Source organism: Notamacropus eugenii, chromosome 1 (genome assembly GCF_028372415.1).
Source record: "Notamacropus eugenii isolate mMacEug1 chromosome 1, mMacEug1.pri_v2, whole genome shotgun sequence".
In the NCBI taxonomy this organism is placed as follows: domain Eukaryota; kingdom Metazoa; phylum Chordata; class Mammalia; order Diprotodontia; family Macropodidae; genus Notamacropus; species Notamacropus eugenii.
Window position 1 is genome coordinate 588,175,472 of NC_092872.1, and position 20,365 is coordinate 588,195,836.

Consider the following 20,365-nt stretch of genomic DNA (forward strand, 5'->3'; position numbering starts at 1 on the left):
GTCCAGTGAAGCCCACCTTCCCAGTGACATATCATATTCAAGACTTGTCATACAACTCTGGTTAGCATCCTCTAGAAGAAGTAAATAGAGAGTCCATAGAGAGGCCATTGCCCTCTTCTGTGCTGGTCTAGACCACAGAGCTCATAGCACCAGGGAAGGGCAACATCTCGATTTGCTCTACTGTCTTTTGCCTCTGGGTTCCTACTAATCCTTGAATTCTACTTTTGTTTGGTCAAGGAACTCCTCAGGCTGAGCTAATCATTTCAGATTCTCCAGAAATGCCTCTATTTCTCCCCAAGATTGTTTGGTGTATGTGAGACCAAACAAAGTAGAATATTTTGCTGTTTTTGTTTTAGTATAATCAATAAGTATAATGCCTCTATTTGAGTGAGATTAAAGAAGATCTTCCCCACACATTGATGCTTGCCCATTAAAGGAAGCTTGATTAGGGGAGTTGTTTTGTAGGAGGGTCCCAAGTACCTGTTGTTTTTTTTTTCTATTGAGGCACTGGGTCAGAAGGTTATGCCCTCTGGCTCTGAAAAGCGTATAAATACTCTGAGGGTGAGGTTTTACTTTGGAGCTTAATTTTTGGAAGAAAGTTTGTGGCCAGATGAGACACTCTGGGAAGATGCTAGTAGCACCTCAGCTGCTTTGAAAACCCGGATGTTGGTGCTTCCCTCTCTGGTAAAGATGTATATATGTTAATGGTCAGGCAGTTTGGAAATAGTATCTGTTGATTTTTTGATTTCTCTGAAATTTTTGATTTTGATTTTCTCTGATACCTGTACTTGAGTAAAGTAATTGTTAACCCCTCAAAAGTTGCCTTTCCTTTTAGAGAAACAGATTAAAGAATCTGTGATAGCAGACCCCCCTGTGTATGTTGAGGTGCTTACTGTTACAGTGTAGGAATTTCATTTTTTTCTAGGAATTCCTCTGGTTCAGAAAGCTTGATGCAGGAAAGCTTCTGCTTGCTCATGAATTCTTCTATCATCTTTCATTTATGAGTACATGCAAGGAGCTTCTCACCACTCCACTACTGCCTCACTCCTTGCCATATCTGGGTATAGATGATTCCCCCCATCCCCTTCTGGAGGCAATATGGATTGGCATGGACATGGTTCCATGGAGGGTCCATGAAGAGCTGAAGGCTTCTTCTATGAACCTGTGTGTTCAACTGCCTTATCACCCTGGCTCCAGTTCATCTGACTCTGGTTCTCTCTTTCTCTGAACCTACCTCTCTCATTTAAAGGCTAATTCCATATATGACTTAATTACTCATCCTTAAAATGTGTTATTAGAGAAGATATTTATGCTTAATATTAGGGTAAGCATGTCTGAAATCCAGTGCAGCAAGCATTTATTTAAAAGCCTATCATGTGTAGGACATTGGGCCAGGGACTGAATCTCTAACACCAAAGATGAAACAAAAAATAGACCCATCTTTCTAATTCAGAAGAAATCTCACCTTATTATATTTAACCTCAAAGTTAGATTTTATCTATATGAGATCATTAAATCATTAATCCATTCATTTTCCTGGGATCATTTTTCATGTTGGAAATATGAGATACTACTAGACATTAGCAAGTCTAAACTTGTCCAACTTGGTAGACCAAATCAGAGATTTCTGTATTGTTTGTAAAATATGGAAGGGACAAGGAATGGAAAAGAGTTTGAATGATAGCAATAAGCAGCACATATTTTCACCAATATAGTAAAAATGATAGTACAAAAAGCTGACATTTGCATAGCACTCAACAGTTTGCAAATTGCCTTACTCATATGATCTTATTTGTTTCTCACAACTTTATGAGGTAAGAACTGTAAGTAGTATTATTTTCATTTTGTAGATGAGAAAACTGAGGCTTAGAGGGTTAAGAGATTTACCACTGGTCATCCAACTAGTAAATGTTAAAAGTGGGATTCAAATTCAGGTCACTCAACTCCAAAATCAGAAGGTTTTTCCCCCCAATATAACTTATATTATCCAAATTTTTAATGTGTTTTGAGGATGGCTTTCTGAAATTTTGAGAGCATTATTAGAATCATTATTAAAACATATAATTTCTGTATCATCAAATAAAAGGATCAGAATAGTAGTTAAATATATAACTGATTCTATATTCATTATAATGGAGCTACATGGATTATTGAAAATAAACATAATAAAAAATTTAAAACTTAATTTTAGCCATAAGCTTCAATGTCCTTTCCCTTGTTTTCCAACCACATCTACTGAGAAAATTTTATGATTAGAATTTCTTTTTCCCTGTTTCCAAATGTTCTCCAGTGTAGGTGTTAATGAGTAATAAAATACATCCTCCCAAAAAGTCAGAAAGGGAAAGGGGAAGAGTATATATAATCCACATATTTTAGAATTGTCTTGAATAATTGATAGAGGTATATTTTACTGGAAATATTTAGCAGAAGTTTTCTAAAGAGAAGGGCACTTTGATCTTTTGGGACATTCTAAAGGGGTCTTCTTTTAAAATCTAGTAAAAAAAAATACAATATACCTAGTTTTGACATGTGAAACAGTACATAAGAACATAGCTCTAAAAATAAATGCTTACTGATATAAAGAGGAGCTAGTAGAGAAAATTACTTCAATGGAAACTAGATTCTAATGGATTTAATGATATTAAGAAAGCAAGGCACCAAAATTTATAAACAAATCTAATTACCAAATGGAAAACATGGGTTCATTGTGACAACCGTATTGGAAACAAATAAATTTGTATCTGGACAAGCCAAATGGACTATAGAACTCAGAGAAATGACAAATTTGTCAGTATAGGGAGTTATTTGGATAATTCAATTCCCCAAACTATTCCCCTTCCTCCTTGTACTATTACTTTTGGGAGGGGGGCGGGATCTGAGACATCTAGAAGAATGATCCATCATTTACTCCTCCTTTGGGGCTGAGTAGGTAAACCATCTTTTTTTCTAGCCTCATTGTACATTACTTTTCTTCCCGCACCCTTCAATTTCATCAAATTGTCCATTTTTCTGTTCCTCATGCACAACACTGCATTTCTCATTTACCTTTATACTGGCCATTCCCACTGCAATAGCTGGAATGCCCTCCCTCTCTCAGTTTCATCTCACTGAGTCCCTATCTTCCTTCAAAATTCAGTACAGGCACCACCTTCTGTAGAGGAGCAGCTGGGCAGTTTAGTAGGTATGTTGTTGCATGTGGATGAGTCAGGAAGACCAAAATTTGAATCCTGCATCATCTTCTATGTAGTGTTATAACTCTGGGTAAAGTCATTTTACATGTAAGCCTCAAATTCCTCATCTGTAAAACAGAGATAATAGCATCTGTCTCACAGGGTTGTTGTGAGAATCAAACAAGATAATGCATAGAAAGCTTACTTAAAATGCTATATAAATGTTAGCAATGATGATGATGATGATGATGGCTATCTTTCCTGATCTCTCCCAACTGCTGGTGCCATCCTTTACTACCTTGTATTTATTTGTGTTCATTGTCTTTTGATTTATTCTCAACTTACTTTTATACAGCCTAGAGGATAGAATGCTGTACTTAGAATCTAGAAGATTTGGATTCAGATTCCTCCTCTGATACTAGTTACTTGTGTAGACCTGGTTTCCTTACCTGTAAATCTATGATCCTTTCATCCTATAATTGTAAATGTACATGTGGTTGCCATGAGAACACAAGAATCTTGAGATGATTTCAGTCTTTGTATTATATCCATAGCACCTAGCACAAAGCTTGGCACATAATAAGTCCTTAATAAATGCTCATTGATACAGTCTAAGAACCTTACTGATGCCTGATAAATTTATATAAGTAAAGAAATATAATATCGTAGCTGCTCAGAAACATAGGGGCAAAGTAACTTCATGATAATAAATTATGTAATTAGTAGTGTAACAACTCTTCAGCTCATTAGTTTATCGTTTTCTAATACTAAAGAAAACCAATAATAAACAGAACTCCTCTAAAAAGGGAATCTAGAAAATAAGAGAAAGTGTTTAAATAATTGAAATCTATATGTTACAGATCAGCTGGTTCACATATCTATGCTTGTTTTCAGAACTAGGTTAAACATATTTTAAGGAAATATAGACCTGTAAACTTTGTGCAACTAATTATCAATACCATAATAAGAATAAAAAAGCATTTATTAAGTGCTATATGCTAGGTATTGTACTAAGCTCAAGAGATACAAATCCCCAAATGAAAAACTTCCTGACTTAAAGGAGTTTATATGCTAATAGGGAAATAACACATACAGAGAAATGATGGCCAGGATGTTTTGGTCTGGGACTGTGAGTAGAACAATAAGGTACTCAATGGACAAGACCTTTCCAGAAGCAATAATAGTGTTTATTTGATTATATTTCCCAGAGCAGGAAGGACAGCAGGTGAAAAAATGTCTGAGAGCAGCATTAGGCCTCAGGCCTGCTAGATACATAGTGAGGTGTCACCAAGCAAGCGATCACATCAGCCTGGTTTTACTGTGGTATTTCCAAAGCTCTTTCATGGTGAGGTCTTTGAGTCTAGTCAGAAGGTGTAGTAGCAGCTGTAGTGACAACAGGTTGGAAAGTAGCTTGGTTAAAAAAGTGTGGTGGGGTCTTGAGGCTCACTTAGTTAAAATGAGTCTCAGCAATCAGGACAGCCTCCACAGCTGGAAGGTATTTAAAGCTCATCTAGTTTAGTCCTCTTATTTTAGCCAAGCAGTCAATTAACATATATTAAGTACTTGCTGCCTGCCAAGCACTATGCTAAGGGCTGGGGTTACAAAGAAAGGTAAGATAGTCCCTGACACAAGCAATTCACCATCTAATGGGTTTTAAAGATGAGGAAAACAGGCTGAGAGAAGGGAAGGAAATTGTTGAGGGTTCCATAGGTAGTGATCAATAAAGTGAGAAAAATCACACAGTAAAGGAGTCAAGAATGAACTTTTTTTTTTTTTGGTTCCAAATCCAATAGCTCTTTCCAGCACACCACATGGTCTAACAAATTGTGACTTATTCACCGTAAATCTTGATTTCTACATCTTAGCCATCTGTTCTGTATGTTGTCTTTTGTTAACATCATCTCTACTTCTATTTATTTACTCCCTACAAGATGTGAATCAGAAAGGAAGCTAGCTTATAGAAAAGGCAACCGTATTTAATTGGGGACTATACATCAGTCAGGGAGATGATTTGTCAAATCTCAGCTTGGAGTAAAGGGCCAGGAAGTTTTGAGTAGACAGGCTAAATTATAAAGGAGCCAGGAAACTCTTTGGCTTCTGTGTTTTATTTGTTTTTTCTTTTTGCCTTGCAGAGACTACATAGATCCTGAAGTCTCCTGGCACTTCAGTGATAACCTCCATCATACTAAGCAGTGTGCAATGAGTGTTGACTTCGGGCCTAAGAGCTCAGTCTCTTTACTTGCCAGTTTGTATCACGGACTTTTACAATTGATAACAACAAGCTGAGACCACCGTAACTCTTGAATTTTGAAGTGTCTTTGTTTATTCTGCTTTTTTAAGAAATACCAACATTCAAACAAAATTGATCAATCAATCAGCATTTAATAAATGCCTACTATGTTCCAGGTACTGTGATAAGAATTGATTCTAAATAAAATGGTGTCACATTTTATATATACACATATATTTACACAAAGAATATATGGTTATTTACTCTTTAGGGAAACAAAACAAAGACATACAACAACTCATAGGTTAGAAATTGATTAAAAGTCAAAACATTCAAATGACTGCTTTTTCCTTTGCTTTTAAACAGCTTTTTTATCTTTAAAAGCTATTATGAAAATCCTAACATTTCAGCATTGCTACTATACTTTGGTTTCCTGCAAGTTTAAAATCTTATAATCAATATTCATGTATCTCTTCAAAGAAAGTAAAAAAACAATAACATACAAAATTGTCATATCTAAGACAAAACTTATAACCTCATCCTCTTAACCTGCTCCAGCCTTGTGCCGCTCCCCCTCCCCAACTGCCCTACCTCCATTAATGGTGCCATTATCCTTATAGAACTGTGAGCTTGAATCTTTGGAGTTGACTTTCATACATTGTTGACTTTCATTCTTCTTAAGTTTTATCGATAACTTTTTCATATGCATTATTGCATCTTGAGAGACTGTCATCCTACCCCCACCCCACCTCCATAGTTCACTGTCTTATAACAAAAAAAAAAACCACCACTAACCAAAACTTTTGTAGCAACCACATGCAACAGTATATGCACCATTCAGAACTAGCACTAATGAGAGATAAAGAAAGTGTGTTTCATCATGTTTTCCCTAGGATTAAGGTTTAGTCATCCATTCCTTCATCTACAAGTCATCTATACAAACATGTATAAGATACTGAGTTAGGTGCTAAGAGGGATGGAAAGAAGAATGTCATTTTCCTCATGACCATAATAAGAGATAAACCCTCTTTTTCCTGAATCCTTACTCTTGCCCTCACTAGACTATTGAGCATTTGAAAGAAAGTGAGACAACTGCCTAGTCTAGCAGCAACAACATGTGATCTGTGAAAGCTATCATCCGTCCACAAAGATAGATAGTAGAGAGGGTTGGCAAATGTTCTAGGACAGAAGAAGAGTGTAGATACCCAGGATAGGTCAATGGAGGCAGTCATGGGCATATGACTGGGATAGATTACCATCAGTTGATACTATGTTGCTTCCTTATCTCTCTGTTGTAGCTATTCAAGCCTATGAGAACCAGAGATAACCACATACATTTAAGATCTGATTTTGCTGCTTGTTTTCTCTCACATGAAAACTACTGGAGAGATGTTGAGAAGTGATATTTGGTAAGAACCATGTTTTTGTTTGGAACTAGGAATCTGGTCTCAGGTTAGGCTGGGGAATTGTAGATGAGAGGTAGACTCAGACTAGGTTAGCTCTGCTCTTGTCTTCAGACTGGACCTCTGAGAACTTCCCATCTTTTTCCATTCATACTGTACAGAGGGAAAAAGCATGGGTCTTATGTTTATACTTGAGTAGGCAAAATAAAGGGCAGCTAGGTGATTCAGTGAACAGAGCACTGGGTCTGCCTAGAGTCAGGAAGACTTGAGTGTAAATTCAGCCTCAGACACTTAGGAGCTGTGTCATTCCTGGCAAGTCACTTAGCTTTGTTTGCCTCAGTTTCCTCATCTATAAAATGAGCTGGAGAAAGAAATGACAAAGTACTCCAGTTTCTTGCCAAGAAAACCCCAAATGAGGGCACAAAAAGTTGGACATAACTGAAAAACAACAAAAGGAGAAATAAAATAAATAGATAATGAAAGAAAGTAAAGTTGTTAAGTGCAATGAGAGGAAGAGACAGAAGTCTGAATAATAGTAGGAAAGATAAATTAAGTCTTAGTATTGAATGTTTCTTAAGTAAATTCTTATTAAAAATTTTTCTGGTCAGCAGACAAATAGGAAATTCATTGAGATGCCAAGTTAGTCATATATATATGTATGTGCACAAACATGTGTATGTACATATACACATGTGTACATATATACATACATGTATATATATACAGATAGGCAGACAGACAGATAGAGGAAACCAAATAAGAATGCCATAAAAAGTAGGACCAGGTGAGTCTGTAAGTGAGAGGTACAAAGTAAATTAAGTCTGAAGGGACAAAATCAGAAGGGAGAGATTACAATAGAAACTTGTTTAAATGGCCTGTTTTTATGATTCCACTGCTATAACTTTGAATTTGAATACAAACTCTTTAAGCATTACCTTTTCAAGACTTTCTACAATCCCTATTCTCAATCTACCTCTCCTGCCATATATCTTATGCTTCTTTGAATTTGAACTACATTCTAGGCAAACTGTACTGCTCACCATTTCCTAAACATGACCCCTTTTTCTCCTTCCTCCATACCTTTCTTTGCACTTTTCCTTATACTTATAATGCCCTCTCTCTCCCTTCCCCTTACCTTCTTCCTCTGTCAAAATCCTACCCATCCTTTAACGGCTTGACTTGGAGATTTCTACCTCCTTCTTGAGGACTTTATAGATCATCTCTATATCTCATCTTTCTTACAAACTCCCAGCTGGAAGTAATCTCTACCTCTTCTAAATTATTAGAGTCTTTGGACCTTTTGGTGGTACTTACTACATTATACTTATTTCTCTGACAACCTTCCCTTTAAAATTATAATTTATTTAAAGTGAAGAGTCACTTTTAAAAATTAATTTTTGTATTCCTCAAAGCATTCACTAAAATACACTGCACATATTAAGCATTCAATAAATATCTGTGGAATTAAGACTTTTAAAAATGAATAGAAAAGATAACTATGGAGTTTACTAGTGAATTAACAATGGAGCAAGGAGTACCCTTCAATAAACTGACAAGAAGCGATCAGCTCAGTTAATACATGATGCTTATTTTTGTTAAAATGTGTATGTTCTTATAGCTTTTGGATCAGTTAAAAATTTGTGAACTTTTAGGAGGTATGCTAGGCATTGGAAAAATATTTACCTGTTCGGTAAGATTTCTTTCTTTGTTCTTTTTATGTTGTTTTTCTGCTTCTGTGACTGCAAGATAAAAAATAAATCAAATTTTGAGATCATTTTTCTTTATAATTTCTTAGCAGGTAACTACATTGTTATAAAAAACATACTTTCTGGAACACATTCAGAAACCAAGAATAGCAACAGTTAAAAAAATAAAATTAAATTAAAATAATTAAAAAAATTAAAATAAAAAAAATAAATTCCATTTAGTAAATATTAATTTATTGTGAGGCAATTTCTTCACTGACTCATTCTTTAAAAATGTAATTTGACACTCAGAATAGCCTTAATCCTTTGATCTGGCATTCTGAAACAGAATTAATAGCATGGCAGATTACTAAGAATAATAGAACTAATTCTATCAATTGAATTTTTTAGGACAGAGATGAAATAAATGGGATCAATGTAATTTATGGAATATTAAATACAGAATAAAAATATTAAAATACAGAAAAGTATAAACTTTTATCCTTATAGACTCACCTATGTTCTGAAGACATAATATTAAGTAACTTAATCTTAGAAATATACAGTATTTGTGAATGAATCAGATTTTGGACTTTGAAAAATCTACAAGTAAGTTATAAGAAATAAAGACATCCCATTAGTAAAAATATATTTTGTCATATTTTATTTCTGAATGGTGGTTGAGATATTTCTACACAGATTTTAGGAAAACTTCTACTTTAAAAAATAGCTTTTCTATTTTCAGCAATACAATGATCCAAGTGAATCCCAAAGAACTAATGATGAAGAGAAAGATTAAATACTGATTGAAGGATGCCATTTTTTACTTTCATTTTTTTTCTTTTATTCAAGTCTTCTTATACAAAATGACTAATATGGAAATGTTTTGCATAATTGCACATGTATAAGCTATATTTAATTTCTTACTGTCTCAGAGGGAGAAAAGGAGGGATAGAATTTGGAACTCAAAACTTTAAATAAAATGTTTTTAAAAATTGGGGGAGAATACATCATTTTTTAAAAAAATAGCTTGTCTATTAAATCACATAATGTCAACTCTGCTACATTATTTAATGACAAAATTAATTACATGCAATATTATTTAATTTTTTTCAAACACTATAACACTAATTTCCTGAGCAGATACTTGCATTTGTGACAACCAAATTTTATATTATCCAATTCTCTTCTGTTCTGTTCTTTTCTCTCTTCTCTCCTCTCCTTCTTTCCTCTCTCATCCTTTCCTTTCCCTTTTCTTTTCCTCTCCTCTCTTCTCTTTCCATGTTATATATTATTATATTTTACACAATTCAATTATCCAGTTTTGGATAATTGGCCTCATTTATGATCATCATCACTTCTTTTCCCCCAAAGTGTAACAAGTTTGTACCTTAAGGGCAGGTTATGATTTCTCTAACATTATCCTTACTATCATGGTCTAGGACTTAAGGCACTGAGTGATTTTTATCACTGCTGGTACCTGGTTTTTCTCACTGTTAAATTTCAGCACTCAGCAGTAGTCTTTTATCTTTAGCTCCTTCTCTTCTGGTTCCATTCCCTTTGCAAGCCAGATATTGACTGCTGATAAGGTAAAGAGAGATTCTGCTGAAAAGGTAGGTAAATTTAACCCTAAATGTGTGGCTTCATTTCAGTAGCAAGTGACTTGTCAGTTTAAGAGGAATAAAAGGGCATGTATTCTGAAGAAATGAAATTAACTAATCAACTCTTCATAAGTGAACTATTATGAAGTATTCCAAGTAAACATATAGGAGGTCCCAAAAGTTTTAGTACAGTTGTACTGTACTTTAATAACTATAGCTTAATAGCTATTATACCTTATAGTTGCACTAAAATATCTGGGACACCCTATCTATGTATTTGAAGGTCTTTACAGTGGCTCACTGTAAGCTATTACAGCTTACAAATACACAAAGACTTTTGGAGTACCCTGTATATTTTGAAGACTAAATAAATGTTTGTTATGAATTGTATAGTTTAGTATTCTGCAGGATCATGATTTAAAAAAAAAACATTTGATTGGGCAAACAAGAATGCTAATATGGTGGGGAAACATTGTGTCAACAAATGTAACTATCATTCCTACTGCCTCATTTCCTTATTGAATCTCTCTTCAGCGTCATAAGTAGGTATAGTAGGTATTCAGTTAAGATGACCAACATTATAGAAAATTTCTCTGTAATTGACTTGCTATCCAACTCAACCTAAATCTCTCACTTTTGGGTTAACTTTGCCTCTTTAATCTCAAACTGTGAATTTGTGTTATTATTCAGTTGCTGGGTGTGTCTGACTTCTCTACTCCATTTGAGAATTTCTTGGCAACGATATTGGAGTGTTTTGCCATTTCCTTCTTCAGCTCATTTTAGAGATGAGAAACTGAGGCAAATGGGGCTAAGTGACTTGCCAGGGTCCCACAGATAGTAAATGTCTGACACCATATTTGAATTTGGGAAGAGGAGTCTCCCTGATTCCCAGTCCTTTGCACCAGCTAGGTGTCCCATGCATTTATAGATGTGAACAAAAATCATTGGAAATGGCCAATACCTCCCTGAAAATTTCAAGTAACATATGCAATAGGAGAATTGGGATGGGGCTAATTAGCAGGCATCAGCATGTTCCCAGCAGAAGAGGTTGGGAAGCCTGTTTCAAAAGCAACATTACACTGTGCTGTTTGGAGCATGCAGAGACATTTTGTAACTGGTGCCAATCTGGTAGTCACGTGATAAAAGGTAGCTTTTTTGATTGTTCCTGTAGCTGGAATGAAGGGTACGTTCAAAAAAGCATTAGTCTTCCAGAATCAGTACTCTTCTTGATCTGACTCCTTGCGACTAGGCTGCATTCCAGTGATCAAAGAGACACAATGTTATAAGGAAAGCCATCCTAGGTCCTCCTCATTTGATGCCTATACATGGCTTACGAACACGGTCCTCAGTTCTTTGTCACTATGTTTGCTCTTTTTTGTCTTAGATTAAGGAGACAGGTAATGACTATGACCTTGAGAACTTTGAAAGATCAGGAGAATGATCTGCTGGAGATCCAGGAATATTGACACATGTAGGGATTTTGCAACCAGATAACTCATCAAAGCCTCAAGGGAAGGAATGGCCTTTGAGACCTAGACCTTCAGTAGCTGAGACAGGGACTCATCTAGTAGCTGTATCTGTGAAGTAAATTTCCTTTGGAAAAGTTAATTGATATTAGTTAAATAGGACTGGCATTTTAGTCCTTGGTAACTAATATTGGGGGGAATACACTGAAATGGGGGTTAAGTTGACAGCATTAGAGAAAGACAACTCAAACCCCTCAGAGGTAATAGCTAATAATAGTGGCTTGCATTTATATAAGCACCTTAAAGTTTGCAAAGTGCTTTACAAATATTGTCTCATTTCATCCTCACAACAAACTCTGAAAAGTAGAGGCTATTATCTCCATTTTGCAGATGAGGTAACTGAAGCAGGTAGAGTGACTTGCTCAGGGTTACCCAGCTGGTAAGTATCTCAGGCTGGACTTGAACTCAGGTCTTCCTGATTCCAGGTTCAGTGCTCTTTTCACTGTGCCATCTAGAACTCTGAGGGGGAGAGTAAAATTAATCCCCGTCCTCTGTTACATCAGCGTGGTCAGTACAGGTCAGTATCCTTGTTAATTTAGGTTTGGTTTTGAAACGAAATGAAAAACACATAATATCTTTCAAAAGCAAAAGAAGGTTCACTTAGCTATAGCATAGAAAGTATATTCAATAAAGTTTCTGCAGACCTTAACTTGAACAGAAATGAGTCCCCTTTTGGTCAACAGGGAAGGATGTGGTAACTTGCCAGGTCTTGGCACATCTGCCATATTTGAAAGCCCCCAGCTTCATGCCCTTAGGTGACCAGGAAGCCAGGTCAATATGTTCAAAGGTCACCTAGAGTATGCCAATGAGGGAGGTGGAGTTTGAGCCTTAGTCCCCTGGACTTATCAAGTCCCAGGGTCAACTTTGTCACCTTTCTGGGAAAAACCAGCTTGACTCACTTGCAGGAGATCAGGGAAATTCTGGTAGATAAGTAGTTCTATCACAATATAGAAAAATAATAACATATATAAGCATTTAAGGGAATAGGCTTGTACTTTCAGGCAGGAGCCTTAGCCCCCTGGGCTAATCAAGTTCCAGGGTCAACTTTGTCACCTTTCTGGGAAGAACCAGCCTGACTCACTTGTACAGAATCAGAGAAATCCTGGTGGATAGTAGTACTATCATAAAATAGTAATACAAATAAGCATTTAAAGGAATAGGTTTTGTACTTTTAGGCAGTGATGTCAGCAGTGGGTTGAACCACCCCTATCTCCCCTTCTACATGAAGGGAACATCCAGACAGTTACATGGAGGATCTCCCAGGGATTGCTCCAGGGAAGCAGAGGAAAGAAAGGTGCTATGGAGTGGATTCTGGTGCTCTCTAGACTTCCATGGCTGCTGGATTTCTGGTCAGCTTTTTGCTCTAGTCCATTCTCACCAACCTGTCTGATCACATGCTTTAATGCACACTTATGCATTATATGCCATACCACAAAATCTCGGTTTGCTTTCCTTGTCTTCTGTTGCAGTCATGACCCAACCCTCCCTTTCTTCCATCCCTCCACCTGACTGTCTACATCTGCATCTTGGCTCTGTGGTATCCTTTTCAAATCAAAACCCTTTGGCAACTTAGGGATCTCTAGGTCAGTTCTGCTCTACTCCCTACTCTCCTAACTCCACTAAGTCTTCATGTCAGGAACTACAGTAATAAAAGTGGAACATACCCTCCCCTGGCGTGGTTATTGATCAGTTTCACACTGATATGTAATGTTATCAGGGCCACCATTGCTGTGACATTGGTTAAATGTATAATGATGAAACTCTTGTGCTTGAGAGACTTAAGGAAGTCTGTTGTTCCTAGGATAATATACAAACTCTTCTGTTTCTCACTTAAAAGCCCTCTGCCATCTGGCTCTGCCTTACCTTTCCATTCAGGGTATATGTTATGCCCCTTGATGCACCTATGCTCCAACCAAACTGGCCTCTTTGCTCAAGGGGACGTTCCTTCTGCTACCTCGGGGATTCTGCATAGGCTGTGCCTGGAAGGCTTTCCTTCCTCACCCTGAAAGTAGGGGACCTCTTTAGCTGCCTTCCAGGAGCAGCTCAAGTACCACCTCCTCATCTGCAGGGCTTTCTTGATTTCTTTAGTTGTTGGTGATCCTTCAAACACAGTATATACGTTTTGTCTCAATCCTCACTTATCTGTAAAGGTTTTGTGTTGTAGTAAGTACTTAAGCTGCATAAATACAAAGACTCTCACTTTGGTATAGGTACACACAGCATCTAGCAGAGGTCCTGCCTCATAGTCAGTGATTAATAAATGTTTGTTTATTGATTGGTTGATTCATTCAGAGCATAGTAAAATCCAAGTATGCACATAAATTCCAAAGGAACGTAACTGTTGGACTTGATTTTAAAGAATGTGTAGGAAAGCTAAGGAAATGGCTGGGTTACAGAGAGAATATAGGTAGCCAGTGGATAGAATGCAGGCCTGGAGTCAGGAAGATTCATCTTCATGAGTTCTAATCTGACCACTTACTAGCTGTGTGACCCTGGGCACTTAGCCCTATTTGCCTCAGTTTCCTCATCTATAAAATGAGCTGGAGAAGGAAGTGGGTAACTATGGGCACAGTGGCTGCTAGACTACCAGGACTACCAGGAATACCTGAATTAAAATTTGGTCTCTGACACTTACTAGCTGTGTGACCCTGGGCAAGAACTGTTAGCCTAAGTTCCCTCAAGTGCAAAATGAACTGGAGAAGGAAATGGCAAAAAAAATTCCGGTATCTTTGCCAAGAAAATCCCAAATGGCATCATAAACAGTCAGACATGACTGAAATGACATATTTAACAAATTTTAAAATGGAGAAGATAAAAGAGGGTTCCCAGAGTGCCCACAGAAAAAATAAATCTAAAATTAAACTCCGAAAAAGAAATGTGAGTAAAGCACTGAAAATAGATGAGAAGACATTAAGGTGAACATGTTTAAGTTTCTTTACTGCTATATAGAGTGTCAGACAGTGCTTTCTACTAGAATCTTCTCTTTAGTAAATAACTGCCTAAGAGATTTTCATTCCAAAGAGACGTTTAGCTTAATCATGTTTATGCATTCTGAGGCAAGGAAACAGGTAATGTGACAAGTATCATCTGTAAAATAAGTATACTTTGTGTGTTTTTTAAAAATTGCCAATGCCATGACAAATACATGAAAAGCTTTGGTTAATTGCAGATTTTGAGATGAATTAGAGCAAATAGTCAGCAGGTATAGACTAAGAGTAAGAATAAAGTATTCATTGCAATAGAATGAGAAGAAAACCCCACAGCTGTAGATATTAAAGGATATAAAGGTTGAATGAAGTACAGCAGTTAGAGAAGATCAAACTGTAGGTGGCCTAGCACTAACATATAGATTACAGAGTAAGACACAATTATCAAAGGGTAGGATAATTGTTAAGGAAGACAGTGAAATGTGAAGAAATATGAGTGAGTAAAATTTTAGAATAGTAAAAACAGAAGAAAAGTTAAAGGCAAACATAACCTACTGTTTCTAGTTGTTCAGATGGTGTATACCTAATTGTCTCTCTACATCTCCAATTCAGTAGGTCAAGTGAATCAACATACATTTATGAAGTTCCTTCCATATGTACTGTGCTAAGTACTGGGGATACAAAGAAAGGAAAAAACAGGAGCTCAAGGAGTTCACAATTTAATTGAGGCAGGGGGGAACAACATGCAAAAAAACCATGTACAAACAAGATAAATACAGGAAAAGTAGAAAACAGCCAATACAGAAAAGGCACTAAAATTAGAAAGATTGAGAAAGATTTCTTGGAGATGAGATTGTTGCTGGGACATGCAGGAAACCTGGGGAGCTCGGAGGCAGAGATGAGGAGTGAGAACACTCCAGGCATGGGGGAATGCCAGAGAAAATGCCTAGAGCTGAGATGTAGCAGTATGTCTTACTCAGGGATGAGCAAGGAGGTCATCTTATTTCTCATCTCAGGGAATCCCAACCACAGGGTAAAAGAAAGTCCCCTGGTGAAGATATGACTCATCAGGGAGAAGGAAAAATGTCTTCACTGTGTATGGGCTCCTGTATTTTGGCATTCTTTCCAGCACATGAAATAAAGTCTGTTGTATCCGTATATATTCACACGCACATATGTATGCACACACATTACACAGATAAACATATATTAACATACATATTTATGTATATACATGCATGTAAATCCATATTTAAATGCATACATGTTCAGAGAGAGAAAGTAATTAAAATACTTGTATGGGAGTTGAAGGCCCTTCCCTTTATGATCTTCAATTCATCTTGAGTATAGTTTGTACATGGTTGTAGCCCTATAACCCAACCCAGTGCAAGTTAAGTCAGCAAGCACTTATTAATTGCCTACTGTGTGTCAGGTACTGTGCTGTGGATCAAGAATATAAAGATAAAAATCCCTGTCCTTAAGGAGCTCACAATCCAACTGGGGGAGACAACAGGAAAATAACTAGGTACAAACAAGCTATATATAGAATAAACTGGAGATAATCACAGAGGGAAGAAGGATCAGTAAAGGCTTTTTCTAGAAGATAGGATTTTAACAGAGACTTTTAAGACCACAGGGAAGGCAGGACATAGAAATGAGGAGGGAAAGGATTCCAGGCATAGTTGGGAGCTGGAGTATCTTCTGTGAGAAAGAGTAACAAGGCAGGAGTCACTGGATTGTAGAGTATGTGGAAGAATGTAAGGTATCAGAAGATTGAAAAAGTAGAGTGTGACCAGGTTATGAAGAACTTTGGAAGTCAAACAGAGGATTTTATCTCTGATCTTGGAAGCAATAGGAAGATACTGGTATTTAATAAATAGGAAGTTTCGTGGTCAGATATAGTAGGCATTTAATAAATGCTTGTTGATTGATTGATGGTAGTCGATCTTAGGAGAAAGATTAGAAGTGGAATTAGAAATCATCTACATAGAGGTGTTCTATAAAACCCTAGGAGTGGATAAGACTACCCTATAGTATAGCTTATAGTACTATAATGCTTTAAGATAGATAAAATACTGCCCTCACAATTCTGTGAGGCATTGAGTACAAGTATTATTATCCCCATTTTATAGATGAAAAAATTAAGGTTGACATAGGTAAGTGACTTGTCCAGATATCATGACTAGGAAGTACCCAAGTTTAGGTCTTTGGATTCCAGAGCCAGTGCTCTTTCTACACTTCTATATTATATACCTCGGGGGCAGCTGGGTGGTGCAGGGGATAGAGCACCAGGGCAGGAATCAGGAGGACCTGAGTTCAAATCTCACCTCAGACGACTTTGGGCAAGTCACTTAACCCCAATTGCCTCATTCTGGGCCTTCTCCAGTCATCCTGATGAATATCTGGTCACTGGATTCAGATGGCTCTGGAGGAGAAGTGAAGCTGGTGACCTGCACAGCCCTCCCTCCCTCAAAACAAAGTCAAGTGGAAGTCATGCCATCATGTCTCCGATGGCATGGTCTTTTTCAGCAACAAAGGACGAATACACACACACACACACACACACACACTATACCTTGACTCATATATACCATGGTTCTCCTGGTGCTGTGAACTTCAGCCTTCTAATATGAACTCCTGGTCCAGGGGTGGGGAACCTGAGGATCTTGAGGCCCCATGTAGCCTTCTAGGACTTTGGATGTGGTCTTTTGACTAAATCCAAGTTTTACAGAACAAATCCTTTTATCAAAGGGATTTGTTCTGTGAAGCTTGGATTCAATTCAAGGGTTACACTTGAAGACCTAGAGGGCCACATGTGGCCTTGAGTTCCCCAGGCTCCCCACCCCTGTGACCTGGTCTGATCCCATAACTTGAGGTCTAATATTATTGGATCCATATCTACCCATTTGGTATCACCACTCCCATTCTGCTTTATTGTCTTATAATTTATCCTTCTCTTTTCTTCCTTATTGCTGCCACCCTAATTCAGATTGCTATTGCCTCCTGCCAAGGTTAGTATAATAACCTCCAGCTGAACTAATTTCACTCTTTTCCTTCAAATCACTCATAAATACAGAGGTTGAACTATTTGTTCCTTAAGCATTTCTTTCATCATGTTTCTCTTTTTCTAAAAACCATACAATAGAGACCTACTGCCTACTGTATCAAATCTAAATTACTCTGCCTAGATAAAAAGCCTCTCCAAGATGTAACCCTAGCCCTAACTATCCAATATTATTTGCTCCTGCTCCCCAAGAAATATCCATTTCAATAGCTACAAATTATTATTTTTCTAAGATGGTATTGCTTAATTTCCTTTTTTCATCACAATGATCCCTGTTGTGCAGTTTAAAAAGAATTTATGGAATATTTTCCTCCTAAGTAAACATGTCCTTCAATACTCTTTATGATAATATACTGATTAGGGAGCTGGTAATATTTTAATTAGCTTTGAATAGGAACAACTTCTGGAATTTAGAAACAGCATCAGTTTCTTCATTCAATGGCCAATCAGCCTTCTGTGTCAGATGACAGCTTCTTGTACTTGTCAAATGAAGAAATGCAAGACTCATCCTTTCTTTCTTTCTAGACTAGCTCTGAACATTGTCACAGATTTATGAGCTTGGAACAAAAATAAATGAGGCTTTAGGATTTAAAGAACCCTAGTAAATGTAAAATTATTAATATCCTATCACAATTTCACTTGACCAATTTTTATGTTAGAATTTTTGGTATCCTAAAGATTTTTGGCATACTATCAATGATATAATTATAAAAATTAATACAATAATATAATATTTTCTCTAATGGTGTGTTTAGGAAAAGAGTCTATAATTTGCTGTTTATTTCTGAGTCAAGTAGGCTTATTTTTAAGTATAAAAAACTTCCCAAAAAAGTCATAGTGACTGACTTTTCTATTTTTAAATTCCATTTTGTTTTAATGTAAAGGGAAGCTGAATTGTCAATGGATTTTATGGATACCAGTCTCCTTGGAAAATCTATGAGTTCTTCCTTGTAGTGTGCAGAGGTCACAAAGCTGTATACAGAAATTTTGTTTTTATTGGCCCCAGAAATAGTTATGGGTTGAATACAGATGCATACACATGGCATATGTACTGATCTGAAATGCAATTTGGCAGCCAGGTACCATGGTAGACAGAACACTGGATTTAGAGTCAAGAAGATGTAAATTAAAATCCTTCCTGAGACACGTTAATTGTGTGACCCTGAGCGAGTCAATTAACCTCTCTTAGTCTCAGAGTCTTTATTTGTAAAGCTGGGATAATCATCCTATCTACCTCACAGGACTGTGAGGATCAAATGAGATGTGTACGCAGAATTCTTTGCAAACCTTCGTGTTATATAAATGCTAGCAATTACTAAAGAGTCAGCTAGGTGGTATGTAGATCGAGTGTTGGATTTGGATTCACACAAAGCTTATACTCAATAAGTTGATGATCCTGGGCAAATCACTTAACCTCAGTTTACTTATCTCTAAAATAGAGATAATAATAGCATGCATCTCACAGGATTGTTGTGAAGGTCAGATGAGATAATATATGGAAATCATTTTGCAAGCTTTAAGACTATTATCAATCGATAAACATTTATTAAGCTCCTACTTTGTGCTAGGCACTGTGCTAAGCAGTGGGGAAACAAAGAAAGGCAAAAGACAGTCATTCTCAAAGAACTCAGTAGAATGGGGGAGACGACACAAGCTACACACAGGAAAAATTACAGATAATTAACAGAGGGAAGGCACTGGAATTAAGGAAGCTTGGAACAGGCTTCCTATAATAGGTGGGATTTTTGCCAGGGAAGTCAGTCGTCAGAGATAAAGAAGGACACACCAGGCTTGAGAGATAGCTAGTGAAAATGTCCAGAGTTGAGAGACATCATGATATCTAAATGTTAGCTAGTATTATTTGTAAATATATAGAATGCAAATTATAGTGTGCAATCTCACCTATACTTTAAGTTTCAGTTATTATTATATTATTATTCAACAGGATATCTATCTCATGGTCACATACACTTCTTTTCTAACTATGTAGACATAGTCATGACTTGTTTTTGGCCTAGGATAGGATGACAATTTTCTCATGATTCCTGTGCTTTCTTGAAGTAATACCCAGCAACAATGAGATCCCTGACCCAATTCTAGAGCTCCCTAAGTCTGTATTTAGAAGGTTGTGCTTTTTTTTTTTGCCAAAAAAAATATTCATTGAACTTGCCCTTCTTGAGTGCAGTGCTGGATGAAGTGCTAGATTTGGGGTCTAAAAGACTTGGGTGGAATTCTCCCTTAGACGTTTACTCGATATATGATCCTGGACAAATCATAGGATGGTTGGATCAAGGCTTTAGAGATGGAAGGGAACTTCCAGGCTACTTAGTCAAGACCACCTTTCATTTCACATGAGGAAACTGAGGATCAAGAGAAGTGACTTGCCAAAGATCACATGGGTTGCAAGATGTATCTAACCTACACATCATCTCTCGTATTTCCAGTATTTTTACACATCTTGCTCCACTTCACTACTTTGATCCAGTAACACTTGCATGCTGGTTGTTCCAGGAATAAGCTCCTAGATGTGGGCATGTTCCCTGACTGTCCTTTATATCTGGAATGTTTTCCCTCTTCAGCTTTGCCTCCTTTAAATTTCAAGTAAAATCTTATTTTTTGTGGGAAGCCTCTGTTAATCCCTCTTAATTCCATAGCTTTGTCTGTTCATTATTTCCTATTTATCCTGTTTATAGCTTACTTTATATACAGTTGTTTGCATGTTGTTGTAAACTCCTTGATGGCAAGGACTGTCTTTTTCC

The 20,365-nt window shown here is 36.8% G+C and overlaps 1 protein-coding gene across 6 annotated transcripts in view; it reads right to left on the reverse strand.

Annotated features, from left to right (window-relative positions):
• Positions 1-20,365, reverse strand: part of SEL1L2 (SEL1L2 adaptor subunit of SYVN1 ubiquitin ligase) — a 172,514-nt gene that overhangs the window by 139,101 nt on the left and 13,048 nt on the right. For 5 of the 6 annotated variants that reach the window (XM_072634487.1, XM_072634483.1, XM_072634482.1 and 2 more), the window contains one exon: positions 8,487-8,542. In XM_072634487.1, coding sequence (XP_072490588.1) covers positions 8,487-8,542 — 56 coding nt within the window. Of the gene's footprint in view, positions 1-3,045; positions 3,299-8,486; positions 8,543-20,365 lie in introns of those variants that run through there. The other variant, XM_072634485.1, reaches the window with a different exon arrangement.